General features: G+C 36.7%; 1 protein-coding gene and 1 long non-coding RNA gene across 2 annotated transcripts; both read left to right on the top strand.

Annotated features, from left to right (window-relative positions):
- Positions 1-1,971: 1,971 nt before the first annotated feature.
- On the top strand, positions 1,972-6,253 carry LOC137723770 (acid beta-fructofuranosidase 2, vacuolar). The gene is made up of 7 exons (XM_068462960.2): positions 1,972-2,489; positions 3,445-3,453; positions 4,005-4,861; positions 5,061-5,222; positions 5,320-5,555; positions 5,708-5,795; positions 5,912-6,253. Exons 1-7 carry the CDS (start codon positions 2,078-2,080, stop codon positions 6,191-6,193), a joined length of 2,046 nt encoding a protein of 681 aa, XP_068319061.1. The 5' UTR covers positions 1,972-2,077; the 3' UTR covers positions 6,194-6,253.
- A 10,955-nt stretch (positions 6,254-17,208) lies between these two features.
- LOC148697391 (uncharacterized) lies at positions 17,209-18,420 on the top strand. Its single transcript, XR_015961219.1, has 2 exons — positions 17,209-17,769; positions 17,859-18,420. It is a non-coding gene; the product is annotated as an uncharacterized LOC148697391 (long non-coding RNA).
- Positions 18,421-19,880: the final 1,460 nt, after the last annotated feature.

Raw genomic sequence — 19,880 nt, 5'->3', positions numbered from 1 at the left:
CTGTAAGCCTTATATGTATATTCTCATCTCTACCTAGCACGAGGCCTTTTAGTTAAGTTTAATTAGTATTTTTAATTTACAGAAAAAAATCGACAGCAAATAAAGATAATCAGGAGAAGAAACCGTACCTTCATCACTCTGGTTCTCGACTCCTATTTTACTAGGTAAAGGAATGGCAGGCGATTGGTTTGCATTTCTCGAAGGAGGAGGTTTTTTTTTTTTTTTTTTTTTTTGTGGGGGGAACACATGGCAATTATGGCAACGAGGTAGTGAAGGACATTTCTGTTAGTATTCATTTCTATGCTTTAATTTTAAATTTCATTACAATAAATATGGTTTAAATTATGATTGATAATCTTAATTGATTTCCTTTGTTTTTTTTTTTGGGCTTCTATAATGCAGAAGAAGGACAAGTACCTCACTAACCTCTCCAGTAGTAATCGGATGAGCCTATGGAGGAGCTAACACCTGATCCATAAATGTCTGTACAATTGTTGATGAGCGCGATTAGGTGACGAAAAGGCAAGGAAGTTCACGACCTATGAGTGGGTCAGGTTCGGGAAATTGAGAGTCTTCTTCTTCAGTGAGTTTTAATCCTTCGACCGAAACTGATTCCAGACTTCAGCAGGTGGAGATGGAGCTAGTGCACCAAAGAAGAAGCGGCGTGTCTAGCACAAGGTGTTGCACATGTACTTCGCTATGGCAACTCAATTCTTGTCAACTTCTGCCATAAGGATTCCTGTCCCAGCTGATCTTCAGGAGCCATTCCCCTAACCACCTCAGCACCCACCCGAGTAGTTTACATTTATTTGTTAGTTTTTTTTTAATATAATTGTACACCAATTTTAATTTAAATGTAATTAAATAAATTTTTTTAAAGTTCTCATTCATTATAGCTTTCTAAGTTAATATAATTAGAATTGTCACTTAATAGTACGATCTAGTGGTAATTCTCTTCACTTGTAAGTGACAAGTCTTAGGTTCAATTCTCGCCAAAGACGAATTTGAACCATATTATTGCTAGTCAATTGTGAAGCTTAGCCAACTCCCACACCCTAGCTTAGTGTAGATAATATCGTTTGTTTAAAAAATAATATAATTAGAATTAAACAAATTATATATTATAAATATAGTTTTTCTTAACTTTTTTAAATTAAAAAAATATTAACTTAGCAAACATTATATTATTTTTTATTTTTTGGTTTCTTAGAGTTGGCCCGACGACTTCATCATCAAGTCAAGTTTTTAATTACATTATTTAAGTATGTGATGGCTGATGAAATATCAATGATCGTTTTATCCAATCAAGTTGGCCAAGGCATGTTTGCCCAACGACTTTATTCGCCAGGCAGTCTCTGCTTGGGCCAACAGAATAGTTATTTTGACATGCCAGACTTCGAGCGATAGGTTTCGCCCAACTAATATTTCCCGGCGAACCTCTATCGGCTAAAGTTTACAAAGACAAAACTTTTCCGTCTAGCGATTTTTGTTTTGTAGTGTATATACCAAAAAATAAATAAATAAAAAATAAAAAGGAGAATTAAGTCGTAAGGTTATCATGAAATGCATTGACAAGAAATGAGAATTCTCTCCTCCAAACTCGCATTGACGAGAATCGAGTCTTGTAAACCTATGGATGCCATAAATTCTCTAATTGAACATGTGAACATGTACTGATCCTCAACAGATTTACCACGTGGATTACTGCTACATCACGTTTATTATAACCCTAATTAAAGTGAAGACGACCAAAACGCCATTTGCATTGCGAACAAAAAAACAAAAACTCAAACATTATTAAATTAAAACAATAGAATTAGAACAAACACCCACGAGACTCGCTTCAAACTCTGTTGTCCACTTCTTTAGCAGGACAAAGAAAACAACTTTGTTTGTCCACTTGTTTTCATGCATGTATGCATATATATAAAATCAAACACACCACATGAACGAAGCACTTTGTCTGAAAAACTCATCAGCTCTCTGATGAACCAAGTTTACCAATTTGAGTGAATTAAACCCCCTTCATTTTCTAGCCAAATATATAAAAAATTCGAGTTTAGGTCACAATCCCTAGATGGCAGACCCTAGACCTTTTCTTCCATCGGATCCCGATGCCCTGCCATACACCTATACTACTCTCCCGAACCCTGACGAAGCTTCAGAAATCCGAAAGAGGCAGTTTAAGGAGCTCCTAGCAATCTTTTCTGGGTTGCTGATGCTTTCTTTGTTGGTGGTCATTATTAGTAGTGGCAACGAATCTGATACGCATGCAAATAAAAATGAGCCTGTTTTTTTGGCCAAAGAGCCTTATACAACTAGGCCCGCCAAACCGCACCCGGTTTCTCGGGGCGTAGCAGCCGGAGTGTCCGAGAAGGTGAACCGGTTGGCTGATGCTGTGACTGGGCCAGCATTTCCATGGAACAATAGCATGCTGTCATGGCAAAGAACTGCTTTCCATTTCCAGCCTGAGAAGAACTGGATGAATGGTACATGTATTTTTCTTTTTCTATTTCTGTTTTTCTCTTTTCGGTTGCATTGGGTGATTTTGAGTGGACAAAATGATGGGCTGATTTTTTGTTTTTTTATTTCTTATGCATTTAAATTTCGGTCCAATACGAGAATTATGGGATGGATTAGTCAAAACCCTTGGTTTTCATAAAGGAGAACCTTTATAATTGTCAATTGTTTCTCTATGCATTTGGTTGCAAAAAAATGAATTTACTATTAGTTTTGGCGCCTTTATTTATTCTATTTTAGGGGAAGGACTTGGATGAACAAATCAAGTACTCCGTTACAATAACGTCCGAGTCTAATAAAATAATGTTGTATAAAGTAAGATTAATATGTGACATTGTGTATTAGACTGCGATATAACTATAATGGACGAACTATCTAAGTTGCATTTAGATTTTAAACATTTGAAATGAATTCACACACATGTACACTAATGTAACATGACCATCACATGGGTTGGAGAATTTGAAGTTTTTCCGTTGTTTGGATTAATTTAGCGTATTATCATATTGTTTGTAAGAAATAAACACGATTTTTGAAGTCGAAATGAGAATATTTTGCATTAAAATAGTCATAATTTTATATGACGGTATTGATTGCAGGTCGTAAAATAAGTTATACAATAGTCTACCAATAATTTGGTATCAAATTCGTTAATTATGGAAATTAAAATTAAAACCTCAAGCTAAAAAGTAAAGAAGCTCTTCTTCAAAAAATAAAAAATAAAAAAATAAATATAAATAAAAAGGTAAATAAGCTTGAGAGAAGTTTTCCCTTGCAAGTTCTTGCTAGGAAAATTGTTGCGTGGGTCTAGTGCTTTCTTCACCGTTGTATTTAATTCTATTGATTCGTATTTTCTTTTCATGCATGCTTGGCCTTTTCAATTGCCAATGTTCTGGCTGGTGATTCCTCTTCCGGCTGCTTCAGATCCTAACGGTAAGCAACCTTTAATATTCTATTTATTAAATCATTACCTGTCGATCTTGTATTCTTCTGCACCTTTTCTGGAATATTATAGTATGGATTAGCCAAATAATCCGCACTTATAGATCCTCATCGGGCAGTTAATTAGCTTTAGCTTACGTAAGAATTGTTTTCCATCAAAATACCAAACTACAACCCAACTTTGTATGACATATTTGACATTATCTCGTGCCTTCCGCTCCAAATTTTACAGTCAAACCTTGCCAACTCTATCTACGGTACCTTTTAACTTTCCATGAATTTCACATGGAAAACAAGAAAAATATTCAATTATTGACCATTTCAATCATAAAAGTTCTGGAGGTCAAGATTAATGGGATGATCTGAAGCAGATTATACTTCTACAGTATATTACGGTTGGAAAATTTCGTACATCAGCCTACTTTTTGTTTATCTGAGAATAAAGTATGTTAACTCATTTTTCCGTTCTTCAGAATTCTAAACACTCGGGGATTTAATTCATCCTTGAGGATTCCTAATTTTGTGACATGTTAATTATAAAGGTCCATTATTCTACAAGGGTTGGTACCATTTTTTCTACCAGTGGAATCCCAATGGTGCAACATGGGGAGACATAGTATGGGGCCATGCAGTGTCCAAGGACTTAATCCACTGGTTTCACCTCCCTCTAGCCATGGTGGCTGACCAGTGGTACGACATCAATGGAGTATGGACTGGCTCAGCTACCATTCTCCCCGATGGAAAAATTGTCATGCTCTACACTGGATCAACCAATGAGTCAGTCCAAGTCCAAAACCTTGCATATCCTGCTGACCACAATGACCCTCTCCTCACCAAATGGGTCAAGTACTCCGGCAACCCGGTTCTAGTCCCACCCCCGGGCATCGGATACAAGGACTTCCGTGACCCGACAACCGCTTGGTACACATCCGAAGGCAAATGGCGCATTATTATTGGGTCCAAGCTTAACAAAACTGGCATATCCTTGGTTTATGACACCAAGGACTTCAAAACCTATGAGCAATTGAATGGGGTGCTTCATGCTGTCCCTGGGACTGGAATGTGGGAGTGTGTGGATTTTTATCCGGTGTCAAAAGCTGGTGACAAAGGACTGGATACTTCGGCGAATGGGCCTGATGTGAAGCATGTCGTAAAGGCTAGCCTGGATGATGATAGGAATGATTATTATGCATTAGGGACTTATGAGGAGAAGACTGGCAAATGGATTCCTGATAACCAAAAGATTGATGTTGGTATTGGAATTAGGTATGATTATGGCATATTCTATGCCTCCAAGACTTTCTATGACCAAAACAAGGAGAGGAGAGTTTTGTGGGGTTGGATTGGAGAGTCTGATAGCGAAAATGCTGATATGCAGAAGGGTTGGGCCTCTGTTCAGGTACATTGGTTTCTTTTCTCTCCTAGATATTCACAGGACTTTACAGTATCGTGTACATTGTTAATATTTGTTCCGTATTACGACATGCCAATCAAATATCAATGTGATACTTCGATTAGTAATTGGTACCAAACATTGTTTTCTTTTTGCACTTGTATCTTTAGCTGGAGTTACGAATTTACAATTTGATTTTATGCAGGGAATTCCAAGAACAGTGGTGTTTGATAAGAAGACCGGAAGCAATCTACTTCAATGGCCAGTGGAGGAGGTTGAGAAGTTGAGATTGAGCAGCAAGGATTTCGACAAGGTTGAGGTCAAGGCAGGCTCAGTGTTGCCACTTCAAGTCGGCACAGCCACACAGGTTTGTGTTCTGTTCTCAATTAGATTTATGCTAAATAATATTGCACAATTTAGATGACATTTGTTAATTTCTAAAGAAAATTCTGGCAATGTAACAGTTGGACATTGTTGCCGAGTTCGAGTTGGACAAGAAGGTTTTGGAGAGCGTAGCTGAATCTAATGAGGTGTTCAGTTGCAACACCAGCGCTGGAGCTTCCAATCGTGGTGCTTTAGGACCCTTTGGTCTTCTTGTTCATGCAGATGAGAGCCTCCTGGAGCAAACTCCTGTCTACTTTTACGTCGCCAAAGGACCTGGTGGCAGTGTTGATACTTTCTTCTGCACCGACCAAACAAGGTAGACTTTTCATCACAAATGTTCTGTTCATAGACTGTGAGTCTGGACAATTGATCAGGTTAATTATTTAAATTCACGTTCGAGATTCACAACCTGTCAACATAAGCATCTATCTAACAACGGAAGTTTGTCGATAACTTTCTCTCTTATAGGTCTTCTGTGGCTAATGATGTTAAGAAAAAAGTTACTGGTAGCTATGTTCCAGTTCTAAAAGATGAGAAATTATCAGTGAGGATTCTGGTGAGTCCATTCTTTCTCTTTCATGCTACATGAATGTAACACATTTATCTTCCCAAAATTTGCAATAACAGAATAATCTCATCAAATTCACCTTCTGCAATCATATTTGTTTCCAGGTTGACCATTCGATAGTCGAAAGCTTTGCTCAAGGTGGAAGAACAACCATCACATCAAGGGTTTACCCAACCAAGGCAATCTATGGGGCTGCTAGGCTATTTTTGTTCAACAATGCTACGGAGACCAGTGTTACTGCCTCCCTCAAAGTATGGCAGATGAACTCTGCATTCATCCGCCCGTACCATCCGGACGAAACAAGCAACGCAAGCTTTAACCCTTTTACATACATCCAATACATTGTGACATTCTTCATTTTTTTCACTTTATCTTTTATTAGATAGGGAAGGTAATTGATTTGTGGGAGATAATATTCATATATATGAGACATGTTATTTTTTCAAGAGGCGAATTTTAATACCAATCTCTACAATTGAGGTATTGATACGTGGCTCCTGCTACAAGTGCATAAATTACCTGCCAAGAGCAAGAATAGATTGCTCTTGTAGATACTCTTCAACCCACTGTGTCTCTAATTTAAAGTTTTTTCCTTTCTTTAATTTAGTTTAGAGTAGTAATATCGCTTATAATAATAATAAAAAATACCGCCGAAGATTAAATCCTACCATAATTAAGCTATAAAACTATTTAATGATCTTGAACAAGTAAAGGAAAGTGTTATTGGCACTCCAAAAATCTCATTCTACACTCCTCACAAGTGTATTTTTCTTTCTAAACATACAAAGTTGGAGTGCAGAATGAGGAATTTGAAGTGTCAATAACAATTCCTCAACTAAATGACTCCATAACACGTTGTCACGAAGGAGAAGGTCCAAAAGCTCTTGGACAAGTAATAACATAATTAAAAAAGAAAAAAAAAAAAAAAAAAAAAAAAGAAGAAGAAGAAGAAGAAGAAGAAGAAGATATTTCGAGTATCTAACTCTTGATCTTCTCCCAGCATCGGACTCTTTTGGTTGGAAGGGACGCATCCTCAAGTCTTAAGTCTTCGCTGACTCCACAATAATCTTGAAACTGAATTATTCATATCCAAACAAAGATATTTCGAGAATACATTGAACTTCCCAATGTCGGAACACATTATTTCTTCATATTTACTTTCATTTGTTGTGACCAATTTTCTAAAGGGAGAGATAGGGTGCGGCAAGAGACATTGGAGAGAAAGTGTAGGGAGTTTTAGGGATTGTGATTCTCCATATGTTTGTGCTTTTATTTATAGTAAATCATGAGGAATGAGTAACTTGTCCTCCAAGTAAATACAAAGTCTAATAGGAAGGAATCACTACAATAATGGGTAATCATAAACTCAATCTAATTAGGATGTACACAATCACACATGTACTAATAATGTCCACAACACTCCCTCTTGAGTGTGTAAATACTCAAGTAGATATCACATCAGATCCAGCAAAGTTGCATGAATTCGTCTAGTCAACACTATTTTAGGAGCACGCTAGTCTCAAACAAAGAAACTTGTATATGAAAATTAGTCTCACCAAACCAGGCTATTGCAAAACCCAATATGCGATTAAAAAAATTAAAAAATAAATAAATAAACCATATATAGTCTAAGGAAAACGATGAGTTGGATGCAAAGTCAATTTCAATGTCTGCTATACGTACACAAGGGTATGACCATCACAGGATAAGTGCCTTGTTAAAACCTAGTTAGAGCAAAAATCCAAAAAGAACAATGCTCCTAATCGTAGGAAAATAGAGTACATTAAGGTCAAGTGATTGTACTTCCGGACACACCCCCCTGAGTTTGACATAATTCCAAAGAGAACAAACAATGTTACAACTTAAAAAGTTTACGCATACCAATTCCTCAAACAAGCACTTGGAAAGTAAACTTCGCAGTGACTTGGTGAAAGGTCGACCAGGTTGTCTCGGGAACGTATTTGCTTGACTTCAATATTTTGATGTTCTTGCTGCTAATGAAAGAAAAAGAACTTCGACTCAATATGCTTGGTGTTGTCTCCTTACTCCCCCTTTGATTTATCATTTCTTAATTTGTTCGATATATGCGGTGTTATCTTCATAGATTGTTGCAGGATGTCAAAGATGAAATAAAGTGCGTAGTTGCTTTGAATATCCTTGACAACAACTTTTAGCCAAAAGCACTCATGTGTGGCTTCATGTAGCACGAGAATCTCATCATGGTCGAAGAAGTTGCAACTAAGGTCTGTTTGGTTGACCTCCAAGATATTGCAGTGTCTCCAACGGTAAAAATATAACCCGTTTGAGAACTTGCCTTGTGCGGGTCAAACAAATAACTTGCATCAGCATAACCAACGAGGCGAGAATAAGGGGATGACGGCTACTCTCAAGGATTCATATGGGTATACCTTTGAGGTAATGGAAGATGTTTTTAACACCAGTCCATTATCTACATGTAGGCACGTTACTATATCCTACCAAAAGATTAACAGTGAAGGAGATGTTTGCTCTAGTGCATTGCGTGAACATAGAGATATGCATTACTATATCCTATCAAGATTCCCATAGAGATATGCGGTTACCACGTCCATAAGCTACTATTCAGATTTTTTGGAAACTACCAAACTAATAAGGTGGCAGGACATTATGACGTCCATTACAGGAGAATAAGTCTCCTTGTAATCAATCCCAAGGTGTTAAGAGAAGCCTTGCATTGTGCGCGAGGCGTGGCTTGTATCGTACTATTTCATTCTTTTCACTACACTTCCTTACAAAAACTCACTTGTAACAAATGGGCTTCACATGTGGAGGTGGAGGAATTACAGGTCCAAACAACTTGCTTTTCGCAAGTGAATCAAGTTCGACCTGGATTTCTTGTTTCCAGTTTGACCAATTTGTTCAACGTTGACATTCATTAACGGAACGTGACTCAATGTCATTGCTCAACATGATAGAAGTAGCTACTGCATATGTAAATGCATCATCGACTATCATCTTATTCCTAATCCAAACCTTATTCAAGCTAGCATAATGGACCGAAATATCCCGATTCTCGATAGGAGGATTCGTCTCTTCAATGATGCTTCCATAATCTAGAATAACCTCATGCACTGGATATGATGAGTAGGCGATGGTTGGATCCACACTAGTTACACTAGTTGGTGTCGTTGGTTTCCTCTTTCAAGTTTATGAATCCTTTGAACCAATAAGTCTGCCACACTTCTGGTTGGAGCAAGTGATTGATTAGTTGAAAATGTACTAAGATCGGTCACTAGGTGCGGCAACCTACTTTCGAGGGATGTCTAATACACATTAGTGGCAACCCGTCCTTTTGGGACAACGGTTGGATGTCTGTTATATACGTCTATCTTTGCAAGAACATTTGCAACTGGTATATGTGATCTTATACTTTCACTAGATCGATAGCATCCAACATTCTTTGAGCATCACTCTAAAGATCTAAGATTCACCACATTTCAATTTTAGACAGTGCAGTACAAGGATCTAAACAAGACATAATGGGAGTCATCCACGACAATTCATGTCGTTCTTCAAGAAAGGTGATGTTCTTATCTCCCCGTAACGGTAGGAAGACTGTCTCATAAAAGTGACAACTGCGAAACGAGCCGTAAAGAGATAGTCTATCAAAGGCTGTAAGAAACGAAAGATTGAAGGAGAATCATAACCAATATAGATTTCCATCTTCTCTGAGAACCCATTTTTGTACGTAAGAGCGACGCAATCGACACATAGGCCACAAAAACAAAGACGTACAAATGTGAGATGTCAACTCGTACCAGTCAACAATTGGAGCATAGAATAAGGTTGGGTTGAGACAAGCTTCAGACAAACTAACATGATGCATGAAGTACTGCATGGCCCTAAGTAGATACCGAAAGTTTAGTGCACATGACCAAAGTCTAAGCGATCATTTGAATACACTTAGGGATTGTGATTCTCCTTATGTATGTACATTTATTTATAGTGAATCATGAGGGAAGAGTAACTTGTCCTCCAAGTAAATATAAAGTCTAATAGGATGAAATCACTAGAATAGTAGGTAATCATAAACCCAATCTAACTAGGATTTACATAATCACACATGTACTAATAATGTTCACAACATCATTTGATTTATTAAAAAAAAATGCGATAGCTCAAAATTGCATGAACTATAAGGGTATTAAGTTAATAAGTCATACAATGAAGCTCTAGGAGAGAGTAATTGAGCATAAACTAAGGCAAGAGACACGGGTCTCAGACAACCAATTCGAGTTCATACCAGGGTTCTCAACCATGGAAACAATCTATCTCTTACAAAGATTGATGGAAAGATATAGAGATATGAAAAAGGATTTGCACATGGTCTTTATAGATTTGGAAAATGCGTATCATAGGGTCCCAAGAGACATTCTTTGGAGGATTTTAGAGAAGAAAGAAGTACGAGTAGCATATATCCAAGCTAGAAAGGATACGTATGATGGAGTAAGGACTGTCATAAGAACTCATGAAGGACAAACCAAAAGCTTCCCCATAACCATAGGGTTACATCAAGGCTCATTTTTCAGTCCTTACCTGCTTGCATTTGTAATGGATGAGTTATAGGGACGTATTCAAGATGATATTCCTTGGTGTATTCTTTTTGCAGACAATATAATGTTGATAAATAAAACTCAGGAAAGAGTAAATGCGAAGCTTAACCTTTGGAGAGAAGTGTTAGAATCTAAAGGTCTTCACCTAAGTCGTTCAAAGACAAAGTATATGGAATGCAAGTTCAGTGCAAATGGAGGCTCAAATGAGTTAGGGGTGAGGATTGGAGATCAGGAATTACCAAAGAGCGACCGCTTTCGCTACATATGATCTATCTTGCAAAAGAACGGAGAGTTGGATGGAGACCTCAACCATAGAATACAAGCTGGATGGATGTAATGGAAGAGTGGATCCAATGTGTTATGTGACTGTCGTATGCCACTGAAGCTCAATGGAAAATTTTATAAGATGGCAATAAGGCTAGCAACACTACTACAAAAGGGTCTTATTGTGTCGGTGGCTGGTGTCGCTTTTATAAAACATTGCGGCGCTTAAGACATTACAACACCTACTTTACATGGTGTCGGAATTACTGTCGCCTATAACCAATATAAACTGTTAATGTCGCTTATAACTGACATAGATTTTTTTTTTTTTTTAATAGTGGTGTCGCTTTTTTTCGACATAATGTCAGCGTCGGTTAAAATAAGATTGGTGTCGCTTTTTTTCGACACTAATGATAGTTTTTAAATATTTTCAAAGCCAATGTCGGTTGTAGCCGACATGAGTTTTAATTTTTATTAAATATTTTGAAATCCGGTGTCGTTTGTAATCGACATAAAGTTAGCGTTGGTTAAAAGAAGACTAGTGTCGCTTATACCACACTAGAGAAAGTTTTTAAATATTTTCCAAGCCTGTGTCGCTTGTAGCCGACATAGATTTAAAAAAAAAATTAAATATTTTGAAACCCGATGCGGTTGTAGGCGACAGATTGGTGGCCTTTATATACCCTCTAGAATAGGCCTGGCAAATGGGTCGTATCTGTTGTATTCGTGTCGTTTTCGTGTAACACCTGTTATCTTAACAGGTTGTGTCGTGTCACACCCGTTATCTTAACGAGTCCTTAACAGGTCGGGTCACTTTACCCACCAGACCCGTTATGACCCCTTCAAGAAAAAAACAAAAATTTCTTAATTTTTCACATACCACACATTGCCACATAAATATTACTTCAAAATAGTAAAACACATTTGTCGTTTAAGTACTACATCTACACTCGAAAATAAGAGCCTAATAAATAAACATCCATACATTACTAGTCTATTACAAAATATTAAATGTGCAAGGATATGCAAAATGAAAGAGTTTTTGTTTTCAAGGTTGTGAAGCCTTTCTCAAAAGTTTAAACCTTGCCAATGGAACTCAAAGCTTGCATGTTATTCCTTTTACAAAATCCTTAATTTTCATCGATCATCATGACATAAGATTTTGTGGTATCCACTAGTGTAAATATTTTAAATTGATAATCAAATTAGTTCATTGTATTCATATAGGATCAAGGAGTGTAGTGATGCGAGATTGTACTTGACACTCAAATTAAACCCTCGTTTGACAATTGTAGTAGAATGGATAAGTGAGGGATCGTTCTAGACCGGGGATTAGGAGGGCTTGCTAAAACCTTCTAAATTGACTTAAAAACATAAAAACTAAATTAAAATACTCTTAACAAGATTACTATGACTCAGAAAGGCTTTGAAAAACTCAAATTGTCTAAAACAATCAAATTGACTCAAATAGAAGCTAGAACTTGATTTAGACGAATTTGCAATTGTTTATGACTCCAAAAGCTTAAAGATACAAAAATAAAACAAATACGAATGATTAAGACTTAACAAAATAGGGGGGGGAATTGTGGTTGGATGATATTAAATTAAAAAGACAGAATATAATTAAAGACAAAATGTAAATATGAATGTGATAAAAATATGGATGATGGAATAGCTAAGGGGTTTTCCTCCACACATGTTACACTTGCATACAAGATTGATTTTCGGTTGGTCTTTCGATAAATTATGAAACTCAATGCTCCAAGTTAATTAGGTCCGTTTAAATTAACTTTCAGATTTCCCTAGATTCGTTGGATTGAATGGAATACGCATTACAACCAAATTATTCTTAATCAAAGTCCCTAACTATGGAATACGCATGATAGAGACATTCAACAAAGATCATTAAATTCAACGGAAATCATAAACATTGACGAGGCATTCGTTACTATGGATTACGCATGAAACTTATGCCAAGAATTCGTTTAACGCGATTGTTTATAAGCAACCTCCACTACTTGTGAATATAAGTTCGTAACTATTAGGTGAAACTCACTTATATTCTAGCGTTATATTCATTCAAATGGTTAAACAAATTGAATCCACAACTTATGAAATTCCAACCAAAAGTAATCAATTCATAATGCAAGCATAAACATGTATTTTGAATCACCCCCTAGCTAAAGGGGGGTTTAGTTCCTCATAACTTTGAAATCAAAGAAACACCTAAACATTCCAACAACTCAAACGTGAATTGTATGAACGTTTAGGCACTCTTCTCTTCCCTTCTCATACGTACAAAACAAAGAGAATTAAATTTAAACTTTGAAATCAAAGAAACACCTAAACATTCCAACAACTCAAACTTGAATTGTATGAACGTTTAAGCACTCTTTTCTTCCTCGTTGTTGTAGCACAAGATCTAAGGTGAGCTTAAGGGCTTTAGGTGTATGTGGAATGGAGTAGGGAGTGGTTGGAGATGGAAGAATGAAGGAGAAAGGGAAACTCACGGTTAGGGAAAGAATGGAAGTGTTTGAGGGGTGTTGTGTGTGAATGAGATATGAGATGTGTATGGAAGAGTAAGTGAATTTTGAGGAGTGTTGGATGCTTATTTATAGGTGAAATGGGGGAACAAAAGAGGGAATATTGCAGCTAGGAGGGGATGAATGATTATGGGTGCATGTGTTTGGAATAATGAAGGGGGAATGTATGTAATAAAACAACTAGGAAAAGTTATGAAAAGCTGGAAATGGGAGTGGGAACTCACGGCAAAGTGTTTTGGGGATGGTTCTTTGTGGTTGTGATGCATGTGATCACATGTGTTGATTGCTAAGGTGTGTGATGATGAGTGTAAGTGGAATAAAGAATGAATGAAGGCATGTGAATTAGGTGGGAAAGAGGTGGAAATGGAATGTTATGCAATGATAATGTCTTGTAAAGATACTAATAAATAATGCATGTAGGGTTAGGAAATAAAATCATAACTTAAAGGGGGAAGATTAAAGGGTGTTGAAAGGTTTTGCATGGCTTTGAAGTGATTGTGGATTGGGCTAGAGTTTAAGTACATGAATTGGACCCAAATTGCTCCCCCTTGCATGGCAAGGAATGGTGTTTGTGTTAAGCCCAAGGCAAGGTGAATGTAATTGGGTTAGGGCCATTGTTTTGTGTCTTCAAGTGCATACAAGGCCTTCAAATTCGTCCATCCTCTTGGCTCCATGGATAAGCTATCCAATCCATGCCCAAAAATGCTCCAAATGGCCTCAAAATGCACTTTCTTGCTCCCTAGGCCCTTAGAACCTAAAAACACACAAAAGAAGCATAAAGGACTAAAATAACGAGAGAAACATAACGTAAATGCACGAGAACAAGCCATTTAAGTCGCATGAATATGCTCCTATCATGTAGCTGTAAAAAATCATCAAAATCGGAGTTAAAATAACCGTTAAATCGTGATTTTTTGGTGTATGTGATCTCAAAGTATATACAAACATGTTTGACGGTTGGATCGTTGAAACTAGTTTCGCAGAATGCGTATGCCATCAAAATAATAGATTCACTAACACTTAAGAGTTTATTCATACTTTCATTAAGTATTAACATAAGATTTTGTGGTATCCACTAGTGTAAATATTTTAAATTGAAGATTGAGTTCATTCATTGTATTCATATAGGGTCAAGGAGTATAGCTGTAAAAGATCATCAAAATTGGAGTTAAAATAACCGTTAAATCGTGATTTTTCGTTGATAACCGTCGAAATGTTTTGTCCCGTTACTTGATCTCTGAAAGTTTTTTTTTTTGCAATTTTTGGCGTATGCGATCTTGAAGCATATACAAACAAGTTTGACGGTTGGATTGCTGAAATTAGTTACGTAGAATGCGTTTCCCATCAAAACGATAGATTCACTAACACTTAAGAGTTTATTTATGCTTTCATCAAGTATTACATAAGATTTTGTGGTATCCACTAGTGTAAATATTTTAAATTGAAGATCGAATTCATTCATTGTACTCATACAGGGTCAAGGAGTGTAGTTGTAAAAAATAATTAAAATCGGAGTTAAAATAACTGTTAAATTGTGATTTTTGTTTATAATCGTCGAAAAGTTTTGTCCCAGTACTTGATCTTTGAATGTTTGTTTTTTGCAATTTTTGGTGTATATGATCTCGAAGTGTATGCGAACATGTTTGACGGTTGGATCGTTGAAACTAGTTTTGTAGAATGCGTATCCTATCAAAATAATAGATTCACTAACACTTGAGAGTTTATTCATACTTTCATTAACTATGAAATAAGATTTTGTGGTAGCCACTAGTGTAAATATTTTAAATTGACGATCAAATTATTTCATTGTATTCATATAGGATGAAGGAGTGTAGATGTAAAAAATCATCAAAATCAGAGTTAAAATAACCGTTAAATCATGATTTGTCGTTTATAACCGTTGAAAAGTTTTGTGCCGTTACTTGATCTCTGAATGTTTGACGTATTAGAGGATAACGATGCAATTGATGATTATGTCATACCAAATTTGGATGATCAGATACTTGACCATGAAAATTTCCATACAAGGGTTGGCGTGGAAGAGACTCATTTTCATGAATCATTACTGTTGCCTACCCAGTTCACTAGTTATGCCAATGCTGACGATGACATAACGAATGATGACATGGAATAAATATATTAATTGTTTTATGTGTTTTAAGTATTAATTAGACTATATTTTTGTTTTTTATTATGTATTTTATTTAAGTTCGATTTTATTTAATAAAATCTTAAAATGTTATATGAGGTAACACAAAAAAAAGGGTAAATTACACTTTATCACCTCAAGTTTGGGGTCGATTTCAATTCCTTACAACATCTTTAAAACATTTCACTTTCATTCCTCAAGTACTATTTTCTTTCAATATAATACCTCCGTTACATTTTCCATCCATTGATCCGTTAAGTGCGACTGCCACATTTATGCCACGTGGCAAAAAAAAAAATTTAATTTTTTTTTAAAAAACCTTAATCTTCTAAATTAAAAAAAAAAAAAAAAAAAAAAAAAAAAAACCAAAAACAAAAGCTGAACCCGTAACCCCCTACCCACCTAACCTGCGGTCCAAAAGAAGAAGAAGAAGAAGAAGAGGAGAGGAAAAGAAAGATAAAAAAACCCATCTTCATCTTCCCCGACTCCCCTTACTTGCAACCCACCCCTTTCTTCCCCCTCCCGTCTTCCCCAAACCCATCGTGCACCCATCCTCCACCTCCTCTTCCGCACCCACTACCTGCAACCCAGATCTTGTCTTCCCCAATAAGGAGTGGGATATGTAGAGGAAGGAAGAAGATGCGTGTGAGGGTGGGTGCGCAGGGTTTTTTTTTTTTCCTTCTTTCTGGGTTGCAGGTTGGGCTCGGGTTGGGGAGGGGGAAGATGGGTGCACGAAGGAGGTGAAGGATGAGTGCGGAGGAGGTGGTGGAGGATGGGTGCAAACGGATGGAAAATGATGAGGCTCCAACCCGAGAGAGGGGGGATATGGCATTTGGGTTTGATGGGGAGGGGGGTATGGCATCTGGGTTTGGCCGGGGGTGGGGGGATATGGGATTTGGGTTTCCCGGGGGGGGGGGGGGGGGAGGATATAGGATCTGGGTTTCGCGGGTGTTGGGGGGATATCCGGGTTTTTTCTTCTTGTTCAAGGTTCTAGGGGTGGGGGAGTGGGGTGATGGGATTTGAATTTTCTAACCTTTTTTTTGTTTTATTATTAAATTTAGAAGATTAAGGATTTTTTAGAAAAAAGTTAAAAAAATATTTTTTTTTGCCATATGGTGCACATCTGGCAGCCACGTGACATAAATGTGGTAGCCACGTCAGCACTTAACAGATCAATGAATGGAAAATGTAACGGAGGTATTATATTGAAATAAAATAGTACTTGAGGTATGAAAGTGAAATGTTTTAATGATGTTGAAATGAATTGAAATTGACCCCAAACCTGAGGTGGTAAAGTGTAATTTACCCCAAAAAAAAAAAAATTCTCGTTATTTTTTTTTGTATGGGAAATTTAAAAAAAAAAAAAAACTATTTTCCTTGCATTGGTTAGATAATTTGAAATACACTAGGCATGAACTTTCCCGCTTGTTCTAATATAGTGTTGTTTTAAACCGACGCCAAATGCATTTAAACCGACGCAACGTGCAGTTCATTAAAGCTTTTCAGACTATGGTGTCAGTTTGAATTGACACCAAAGGTTAACTAAAGCAACGCCATGTGAATTTAAAAAAACTATGTTAGAAAGTGGTTGTTTGATTTAATGTATCAGTAAAGTGTGTCAGTGGTGGTGTCAGTTTGAACCGACACCAAGTTTAACTAAACCGATGCTACGTTTGGTCCAATAAATGTTGTCAAAAAGTGGGTGGATTTAATTCGACGTAATGCATGTCAAAAGTGGGTGGCGGTTTTAACCGAGACTAAGCCTCACTTATTGTAACGCCAATGGGTTTTAATACGACGTTAGGGACTTAATGTCGGTTTCAACCGACGCCAACTCAGCATCCATATTCAAATCCCCTTTTCCCCATTTCATCCGTGCTTTCATTTGTTCCCTTATTTCAGTCTCTCATTCTCCTTCCCAATTTTGTTCGTACTTCCATTCCATCTCCCTCTTCATTTGTTCCCTTATTTCAGTGGGTTTTTGTACTTCTTCTTGCAGATTGTTTTGCTATGGATCATTTTGAAGATGAGCAAGCTGATGAAATCCAATTCGAAGAAGAAGAAGTCAAAGGTGGACCATTTTTAATTTATTATGGTTATTAGTTTCAGTTTTTTGTTTTGTAGTCTAACTAGTATGATGCCCAAATTGAAAATTGTTTTTTGGTCCTTGGTTTTTGATTCTTTTTTTCCTATATTGATAAGGAACAACTCAACGAGGACGAGGACCCTCAATTCCCAACTGGAAGGAACAACCTTTTTCTTTTGATGTGTCTGGAAAATGCATTAGTGAAAATTCTAGTGCTTTTTCAAAATATGTAGCGGCGGAGGTTAGAGATTATAGAAATATTCCGTTGGTAAGAGATTAGCGCATGATCAAGGAAGATCGCAGGGAAGCTTTCTAGAATAGAATAAAGGTATAAATATTTTTTCTTACTTGAAGAGAGTATAATAAGTCAATGTTTATAGTAATAATTAATTTGCTTGATTTTTTTTATGAGTATAGGAAACTATTATTTTCAAGAAGATAATATGGCGAAAGAAAAACATTATACTAATAAACCAGTCAAGGAGCACGAGAACACACCTCCTAATGTGGATCCTCGATAATGGGCTGATTTGGTGTCCTACTAGAATAAAGAAAAAACGAAGGTAAACTTTTTATTATAGCTTGAAATTTGTTTAATAAATTCTTTTTTTTTCTTCAGGAGATTGCTGCAAAAAATAAGCATAATAGGCGGTTGAAAACAATGAACCACACAACTGGTGCAAAATAATTCTTCCAGAAGATCATCTAGGAGTTCAGTAGCAGTGTTGATGACTGAGAACAATGAATTGAAAAGGAAGGTCAGCTAATGCTAAATGGTTGGCGGTAACATTTATTAATTTTTTTATTTTTAATATATCTTGTGTCGCTTATAAGCGATGTCAGCACCTATGTCAGTTTTATCGAGATGTTAGGTAATGTCGGTTACGACCGATAACAGTTTGACTATTTTATTTATTTAACTCAAGTGATGTCAGTTGGAAGCGATAGTAACTGTGATATTTTAATTGTTTATATGTTACTTAATGTCGGTTTGGAGCGACGCCTTTGTTCCTTTCTATGTCGCTTATAAGCGACGTCAGTACCTATGTCAGTTTTAAGTGACGCCTTTGTTCCTTTTTATTTTATAGTACTTTGCTTCATGGTGGTGGATTAAGGGGCCTTAGCGATGTCAATACCTTTTTTGTGATGGTAGCATTGGTCTCGGTTCCTCTATCCAACATTGCACAATTTAATGTCAAATTTTTACCAATAATTCGACAATAGTGTTTCTTGTCGTTTTTACTCTGACAATAATATCCCCTTTTGTAGTAGTGCAATGCTTTATGGTACAGAATGTGAAATCTCATTCCTTGATTTCACTGTTATAATCTCCATATTTGTATTATTGAGATTTTATATTATTTTTTGAGAATTTATATTAATTCATTTGAATTTAGATTTTAATTAAACTAGTTATGAAGTTTGAAGTTTGGAAATTAGTTATTTAAAATTTGTAGGCCTTTCGATGTCACAATTTATATTTTCGAGTAGAGCACGATCTCACGAACGCTTAGGCGCAAACCGTTCATGAAACAGAGCTATAACGAAGGACTTATTAACATTTAAAGTTAAGGACATTTTGATAATTCTCCTTCAATCTATAAGGCTCCAGATTTTCTGGAGCAATAAGAAGTGCCACATGTGTGCCTGGGATGAAAGGAAAACAAGAAAAATGAGAAAGATGAACGGCTAAGATGGAAAGGAGAGGAGAGAAAAAGGAAAGATAGGGGGAACCGATGGACCAATCAGAAACAGAAGAAATGAGGGAAATGAGGGAGGGGATAAGGAGGGGGAAAAAAAGACCTCAGTCCTCTTCATCTCCTCAGGCGGTTTTTTGTCAATTTTTCTGGCAAACCATGTAAAAAAAAAAAAACACCTGGAAAACACTACACGACCTCCCCTCCACCAATTCCACCCCAAAAATGAGAAGAATTGGCCTTGAATTGGTGAAACCTGCACCAGTGGGTGCGGTGGTAACTTATCGAAGATCCACCAATTTTGAAATGATTTATTTCGATCACCACCATTTTAGCATCATCTTGAGGCCAGGAACAAATCCCAAACAAGTTTGGGGGCGATGAAGCTATTTTGGAGTCGAATCAATAACACCTAAATTCAAGGGTTTCTGGCAAGTTTGAGTGAAATTGGAGCTTTTCCCAACCACATTGACCTTGGTCACAGGTATGAAACTTGTTCTACTCATTGAGATCTACAATTTTTTGAATTTTGATAATTTTTGGAAATAGTTGAATTTTCTAGCGAGTCGAGACGGCCGACCACCACCTGCGGCGGCATGTGGCTGTAACACGTGGGCCAAGACCCCACCTACCCTTCCTAGACTAAATTGAATACTTTGATTCCATAGGGGACGTTTGATTGACGAAATCTCATCGTATGACTATAGTTTTAATAGAGACCGCCACTTAGTCAATATATGAA

Source organism: Pyrus communis, chromosome 4 (assembly GCF_041283825.1).
Source record: "Pyrus communis isolate YQ-2024b chromosome 4, ASM4128382v1, whole genome shotgun sequence".
Classification (NCBI taxonomy): domain Eukaryota; kingdom Viridiplantae; phylum Streptophyta; class Magnoliopsida; order Rosales; family Rosaceae; genus Pyrus; species Pyrus communis.
Note: the sequence above shows the minus strand (reverse complement) of the source record. Positions and strands in the feature narration are given on the sequence as shown.

Bases quoted from the DNA above. Each gene is read 5' to 3' on its own strand.
- LOC137723770 (XM_068462960.2), top strand. From the start codon at position 2,078: ATGGCAGACCCTAGACCTTTTCTTCCATCGGATCCCGATGCCCTGCCA. The intron at 4,862-5,060 runs GTACATTGGTTT...GATTTTATGCAG, and splicing joins AGGGTTGGGCCTCTGTTCAG to GGAATTCCAAGAACAGTGGT. The intron at 5,556-5,707 runs GTAGACTTTTCA...TCTCTCTTATAG, and splicing joins TTCTGCACCGACCAAACAAG to GTCTTCTGTGGCTAATGATG.